The 7,861-nt window shown below is 33.5% G+C and overlaps 1 protein-coding gene across 1 annotated transcript; it reads right to left on the bottom strand.

Annotated features, from left to right (window-relative positions):
* Positions 1-1,769: 1,769 nt before the first annotated feature.
* LOC145123954 (glutathione hydrolase 3-like) lies at positions 1,770-6,520 on the bottom strand. The gene is made up of 7 exons (XM_079059143.1): positions 6,325-6,520; positions 5,543-5,880; positions 3,835-4,353; positions 3,407-3,642; positions 2,571-2,835; positions 2,366-2,503; positions 1,770-2,198 (listed from the first exon to the last, which is right to left on the bottom strand). The coding sequence occupies exons 1-7, from the start codon at positions 6,434-6,436 to the stop codon at positions 1,935-1,937; spliced, it is 1,872 nt and encodes a 623-aa protein (XP_078915269.1). The 5' UTR covers positions 6,437-6,520; the 3' UTR covers positions 1,770-1,934.
* Between the last annotated feature and the right edge of the window lie 1,341 nt (positions 6,521-7,861).

Genomic DNA, 7,861 nt, shown 5'->3' with positions numbered 1-7,861 from the left:
GTTTTACGTAACCTATGTTGCAACACTATTTATAGTGTTATCAACAGATAAAATATTGTATTGTTATCGTACCATGATTAATCAATTGGTATGGTACTATTAACCAAAATATTGGCTAACAACCACATTGGATGACAACGTTTTGGTTTAGTTGATAACATGTTTGTTGTTTTTTCCGTGATACATATTTATGTACCTTGATGTAACATTATTGAAAGCGATAAAATAAATCCATGTAAATCATACTTTAGAGTATTATTTCATTTTATGGCATCCTACTAAAAATAGTATAATTCTTGAGGTGGCATGCCTCAAAAGTTTTATAGTTAGGTAGATAACTCAAGAAACTACATTTAAAATACGATATGAACAAGAAGACTCAAGCATGATATATTTAAGATTACATAGAACCACCGTTAGATAAAAAAAAAAAATTATGGTTACATGTATGTGTGTGTGCTTGCCATATTGATCAATGAAAGAGATGGAATTAAATCTCATCCCCTTTAAAATATGGGCATATCCCCAACCCATCAACACAAACAAACCCAACTTATAATAAAACCAATGACTCAAAAAAACAATTCTAATGACTCCATAAAAAAAAGATATTACACAATACATCTTTAGGAGTAGTGAAAACTTCATTATTTTACAAGATAAATGACTCCAAAACACACCACTTCATAAATAGTGTTAAATTATCATAAAATAATCACTCCAAAACACATTAAAATGAAATAAACAAAAGATAACCATACAAAATTACAAAAATGGTTCATATGGTTCGCGAAAAGTACCACAAATAGTCCTTATGGAAATATTTTGATATAGATGATTCCTATGGTTTCAAGAAATTGCATCTGACTAACACTGTTAGAAAATAAGGTCAAGCGCCAATAGCATGGAAGAAATAAATCAATTCATTTTTCTGCAAAAGAGTATGAACAAAGTTGATAATTCCGATGATATATTGTTGTTTTGTTTTTATGTTGATAACTTGGTATATACAATCAATGATCCTAGAATGATTTATGAGTTTAAGAAGTCTAAGGTTAATAAGTTTGAAATGAAGAAACTAGGTCTAATGTCATATTTTTTTGCCATTTTCAAAGAGTCTTGGAAGAAGCAAGCATATAAAGAGTGGCGGTTGCAGTGTATAACCAGAGGTTCCATGCACCCCACTTGAAATTAGATCCCAACATATATACATAACACATATACATAAGTTTTTTTTTTTAATCAGAGAGTTCTTTATTTGGCAACCACTAGTCAAGCTTTCTATCCAAATTCACCCTACTTTCTTTGCCATAAACAACAATAGTTTAATGGGTTAGTTAAATATTATTTTTTCAATTTTTATTATATTAATTAATAAAATGGAGACTTGTTACCTTAAGTTCTGGCTCCGCCACTGCATATAGATACATGGTATCATTTTCTAAGAGATCAAATTTCCAAGACAGAATTTGATTTTTGTAGCTGGTAGGATCAAGTGATGAAGCATTTAGTTATCCCCAATATGCTATAACATTCTTGCATTTAGTGACAGTATTATATATATGGTCATTTTGCATTAGATACAAGTTTTTATGCAAATATGCTATAGGAAAAGTGATATAAAATGTGGTGCTATTTATAGGATTCCAACTTCCAATCAATCAAAAAGTTGACTGATGAAATTAACGTGACAATTTTTCCATCTTTTGGCTCTTGCGTATACTCTCTCATCATACACCACATCGAACAAAAGTAAAGGCATGAAAAGATAGAAAAAAAAAACAATTCCTCTTAACCAATAATACACAGCAATTAATTCATCATGAAAATGACATGACAATAATCAATATTACTAACATACCTTAGTGGAAAATGTCACTTTTTTTTCTTCATTATCTATAATTTTACATTGTCACAAGAACAGGTTGATGACGTCAGCAAGCAGCCGGCCTACCATCTTTCCTTGGATCACTCACAGCCGTAAGCATCCCTCTCAAAACCTCTTTATTATCATTTTTATTATAAAATAATCTTTTTTTCTTTAAATTCTGAACAATTAATTGACACACAGCACCCCCTGATTTTGGTTCTAATACATGTCCTCTCTCTTTTAAAAATTCTTTTCTTTCATCTGATAACTCGATATGATCACCATCAATCACTGTCCAGTTCTCATAGTACACCACATTCGGTACCAACTACATTCAACACAAAAAATAAATAAATAGATCACACTTTAACAAGAAAAATAATATCTCGAATAAGGACCAAAACTGTAAGAAAAAACATTTTATGACCAAAATTGCAAAAATCAGCTATACTCAGGGACCAAAAACATAAATACTCAAAAATAAAAAAACAATACCTTGTGGTAAACCCTTGGAGATTGAACAGCATTTAAAGGCTCCATTCCTAATACAAAATGATTAAGGAACACCTCTAAAACAGCTGGAATTATATACATCCCACCACTCCCTCCAATCACCCCAACCAATTGACCACCCTGTTTAAAAAAGTCAAATTTTGACTTTTTAGAGTCAAACATTTGATTATTATTTATTTATTTTTACCTTGGCGATGATGACTGGAGTCATGGAAGACAATGGCCGCTTGTTAGGTTTAATAAAATTTGTAGGGGAAGGCGGGAGGCTGTCGGCTGATATTTCTGTAGGCACCGAAAAATCACCCATTTCATTGTTTAACACAATTCCGGTCGCCGGAGATAAAACACCGCCACCAAATGGGTAGTTCACGGTGGTGGTCATCGATACGGCGTTTCTATCTGCATCCACTATGCAAAAATGACTTGTACCTTGGTCTTCAATTTGACTCCACCTATTGTGTTAAATGTACAAGTAGCAATCTGTTTTAGTTTTAAGGTTAAAAGCAATAATTTTCAGAAAACAACAATAAGAGTAAATTACAAATTTGGCCCCTTTGCTTTACTCAAAGTTACGAGTTTTGTCCAGTTTTGAAATCTTTTAGATGTCATTCTTAAGTATATTATATTTTTGATTTTGAGTAAATTATATTTTGTCCGATAGGAATTTGTGATTTTACTCTAAAAAAAGTACTAAAATTGTGATTTTGAGTAAATTATATTTTTGGTCCTTGGAGTTTTGATTTTTTTAAAAAAATTGGTCCAAAAAAGTTTTATGTTACAGTTTTGGTCCTCATTTGAGGTCATTGTGACATTTTTGGTCCTTATTACAAGTAAATGACTATATTTGAAGGACCAAATTTGCAAAAATCAGTTATGCTTTGCGACAAAAAATAATTATTTAATATGGTTCATGACCAAAAACGATCAAAATTGCAAGAAAATACTTTTTGGGACTAAAATTAAAAAACAAATTGATATACTCAAGTACCAAAAATGTAAATTACTCTAATAATAATAATGTACCTGGGCAAGTAATATTCCGAAGGGAAAGTAGTGTTGTCGAGAATTCTTTTTTGAATTTTTTTAGCAAACGAAGGGGAAAGCATTTGTGATGCGGTTTTACTTATATCCACAAAATCCGGGTCACCCAAATTCATCCGTAAAGCAAACATATGTTTTACTGCTTCAATTAATCGGTGTAAACCCAATGCTCCCTTTGCATCATTTGTGTTCTCAAAGGCGTTCAAAATATTTAAAACCTGTGTTTTAAGCAACATTATAATCAAGTTATCATGATAATAGGATACTTATGTCTTTTCCACGTATTCAACTTTTAGTTGGGATAGAACTAACAACAAAAGGATCTAAGATTTTTAGATCCTGAATGCAGTACTGTGTTATTAATATAACACAGTACTGCATTTGTGGTGGAGTTGTATGAAACAACTCACCAGAGCTATCCCGAGTGTACCACCTGACGGAGGTGGCATACCAAAAATAGTAAACCCCATTGTATTAACCGCAACAGCATTCGTAACTTTGACTTCATAATTTCTTAAATCCTCCATAGTCAAAATCCCACCAGCAGACTGAACATCATCAACCAACTTCTCACCAACCAAACCATCATACAACGCCTCGGGACCTCCTTCTGCTATGGCTTCCAAGCTCAAACCAAGTTGAATATTATAGCACGTGTCACCGGCCTGTAAAAGCTTGCCACCTGGCGCAAACACGGATCGTAATCCCGGGTCTTTTTTGATTGAATTGGAATTGCTTGAGATTGAATTGGCTAGATATGGAGCGACTTGAAACCCGTGTTTGGCTAGGTGGATAGCGGGTTGGAATAAGGAATTCCAGGGTAATCGACCGTGTTTTAGCCATGCTTTGTGTAGACCCGCCACCTCACCGGGTATACCCATGGATAGTGGTCCGGAATATTTGGTTGTTATGTCGTTTTGATACATGTTCTGTGTAGAAACTAGAGAGTCATGGGTCAATAATAATAAAGATAAATTATATTTTGTTGCTTGAATTTTTATTTTTGGGTCCTTAATATAGCTGAAATTATGGTTTTTAATTTAAGATTTTTGTAACGTTCTTTAAAACTGTCCCATGTGAGATGGTTATATTTTTTGGACAAAAGTACGTAATTTTACTTGGAAGGACAAACCATTATAAAAATCTTAAATAAGAAACAAAATTACAAAAGAACAGTTTTTCGAGACCAAAATTATCAACATTAAAGGGATCAAGCCTAGCTGGGAAGAAGTATCGGGTTTAATACCCACGTGGGGTCAGAGGTCGGGAGTTTAATCCCTGCAAAACCCAATTTGGGTGCCTCTTAAACTTGTGCCACATGTGGGGAAATTTTCCCTGGAAACCCCTATGGGGGCTGGGTTTGCCCTGTAAAGGAGCTCGAACCCGGGGTGCTCGTTGAAATATGCGAGTAAGTTTCCGTTTAATCATTTGCCGTTTCCAAAAAAAAAAAGGATCAAGAATTTAATTTACTGTTTTTATGCTTCTTATTTAAAATTAAAATTTTAAATATATATAGTTAGATCATTTAAAACTTTTGTTGTATTTCTCGTTGAAATACAAAAATTCTAAAAGTTGTTACTATTTATAGTCTGTAACTTCTTTTACAAAGAATATCGTGGTTGATAGTTTTATTTATTTAGATTAAAAAAAAACTTAATTAAAGTGTAGTAAAGTACAATGAAATTTAATGCCCTCTACGTTATTCGATTGTTTATTTTATACCACTGAAAAATGGGATTCATATTTAATGAAAGGGACAGAGCTTTTAAAAAACGATTTTAAGATGTGGTGTCAGTGGTGTGACTAAATTTATTTTAATAAAATTAAATAATATTTTAATCAATAAAAAAATGAAATGATTCGCTCGTATTACGTGTCATACTGTTTTATTATATGATCATTGATATAAATCAAAGATATATTTTTCAATACCCTTGAAATATAATAACCCTTATCTAATGAAATTAATGTGAGAAAAACGATTAAACAATATGAAATATATAATAAACTTTTAATATAGTGAAATTGATGACAGAAAAATAGTTAATTCTTTTATGGGCGATTAAGTCTAGGAAATTTTATATGGTTGTTTCCGACGGAGAGAAAGGAGATAATAACCTGCGTGGCAGCCGCCGGAGCGGTTTCCCTGAAATCAAACGCGAGAGTTTCCGACGTATCTGCAGATCGAACAACCAAAAACCCTCCACCACCGATACCACTAGCCATCGGATTCACAACGCCACCACACAGAGCAACCGCCACCGCAGCATCGACGGCATGACCTCCGTCGTTAAGGACGGATGCACCAATCTCCGAACACCGGGCATCATCAGCAGCAACCACTGCTTTCCATGACTCAACTTCATCGCTCGATTGTACCTTATTGGTAGCTTTATGTCCCTTCGACGCATCGCCTACTTGTACTCTCCAATCTAGACTCGATGCGAAGCAGATAACTGAAAAAAAGGATTTGTACCACTGTTAATGCATAGAGTACTTACTACTAATGATCAACTCGTATTTAACTACAAAATATGAAATTATATTTTTCATAGACATGATTGGTTCCTTTACTTGGAATATACTACACTCAACCTCAGATTAGAACATACTACACTCAACCTCAGCTCAAATGAAAAAACAAGTCAACTCGTTTAGATTTTTGAAGAATTGGCTTAGGAACTCTAATAAATCACCAGATTTCGAGTTCTGAAAATCCGATTCATCTCGTCTACACTACTATTTGATTACGAATTGAACTTGATAAGAAACAACAATCTCATAGCGACTACCATCGTGATCATGGTGAAATTCGTTGAATCAAAGTTAATCAGAGTTCGATTGTTGGATTAAAAAAAAGGCATATCGTAAAGCAATCAAATTAAACGAGAAAAACATACAAATTAGGGCTGTAAGTGAAATGAAGAACCAAATTGCTGTTCTCCATCTGTTCCTGCTTTTGCAATCTTCTGCTGCTTTCAAAAATGGAGTTTCTATGCTCTGTTCCCCCATTTTTCTCTCACTCTAAACCGGTGATATTTTGGTGGTAGTTGACAACTGATATCGAGCTTGGCTCAATACCAATAAAAAAGTTACCTGTTTTTCCCCCGATAATGCAACGTGTGGAGTTTTTTAATATTTTAGTTTTTCTATATTTATAATAAAAAGTTACTTTTATACATGTAATCTAATGCTGATTTTTCAAATAAAAAACAATTTAGCAAGGTGATATAGTTTTTAGATTGTATATATATTTAATATTTGAGTAAATTGCACGTAATAATCTTTCGTGTGTTGTTAACCCTTACGTTTGGTTTCTATTTTCAAAAATCAATTCGGATTGACATTTGTTTTGTTAAAAATTACATGTTTCATCATTCGTTAGTTGAAATCTGCACACTTCATCTCTTGTGAGACTTGAAAAGACTATATTGCCATTTTTTATTTTCTTTTTGGATTTTTTAATTTTTTATTAATTATAATCAGTGTTGTAAAAATCTCGACTAGGTCCCGATTAATCTCCGATTACTTCCTAGGCGCTATCCAACCGACTAAAAGGCGTTTATCGATTAATATATCCCTATACAATGAGCGAAGCAGTAGCACACGATGAAACTTTAACACTTTGAAGAAGTGTTATCTCAATAGAAGCGATTTGATGAACGAGTAGTGTTGTATTAATCATATTAACTTATTTTGTTATGATATTAGTGGTATTTATGAGCTTTGTTATTATATTAGTCATATTTAATTTTATTAATTATCAATTTAGGGTCCCTGATAATCAACGCCTAACAAATTAATCCATTAACCTCCATTCACCAAATAGCTAATGATGAGTGTTTTTTTACAACCTTGATTATAATATGTTAATATTTAAAAAATGTAGTGGTACCTCACCCTTACCCACCCCACACCCCATTTTAGCTAGAATTACCCTAAATCTTCCTTCTTGTTTCTCTATCTGTATCTAAAATCCTCACCTCCCTTGTGAAGTCAAAATTCGGCCACCAGAGGTACATCTTAAGTCGTCAATTGTATCCTTCAAAACACCGACATCGTCCCCTTCACACCACCGATTTCGTCCCCTGCAAGTAATCGTCATCATCGACTCCAATCTGCCACTATAGCCTCCAATCAAACATCGCCTCCTTATATGTGTGTTGCCGACGATATCCGTCAGCTAGCGTTTAGTCAAATGTGCACCGTCATCGGCGTCTGTCATACACCGGACCGCGGCGGAAGCGTCGAGGGTGCGACGTCGATGTTGGATCACAATTAACAAACATACAATGAACAATACAAAAACTTATATGATGTTACATACTTTCAAATATCGAATTACAAAGGTTTCATCGACAAGAATTCTGAAAACAAAAGTTACAAAACAAGTTCAGCAAAACGTAAATTAACATAAACAAAAGGACTGAACAGGTT

This window comes from Lactuca virosa, chromosome 7 (genome assembly GCF_052849685.1).
Source record: "Lactuca virosa cultivar CGN04683 chromosome 7, Lactuca_virosa_CGN04683_v6, whole genome shotgun sequence".
NCBI classification, from domain to species: Eukaryota; Viridiplantae; Streptophyta; class Magnoliopsida; order Asterales; family Asteraceae; genus Lactuca; species Lactuca virosa.
This window is presented reverse-complemented; position numbering and strand designations above follow the sequence as displayed.

Bases quoted from the DNA above. Each gene is read 5' to 3' on its own strand.
- LOC145123954 (XM_079059143.1), bottom strand. From the start codon at position 6,436: ATGGGGGAACAGAGCATAGAAACTCCATTTTTGAAAGCAGCAGAAGAT. The intron at 4,354-5,542 runs GTTATTATCTCC...GTTTCTACACAG, and splicing joins CTCCGGCGGCTGCCACGCAG to AACATGTATCAAAACGACAT. The intron at 2,199-2,365 runs GTATTGTTTTTT...TGTTGAATGTAG, and splicing joins CTCCAAGGGTTTACCACAAG to TTGGTACCGAATGTGGTGTA.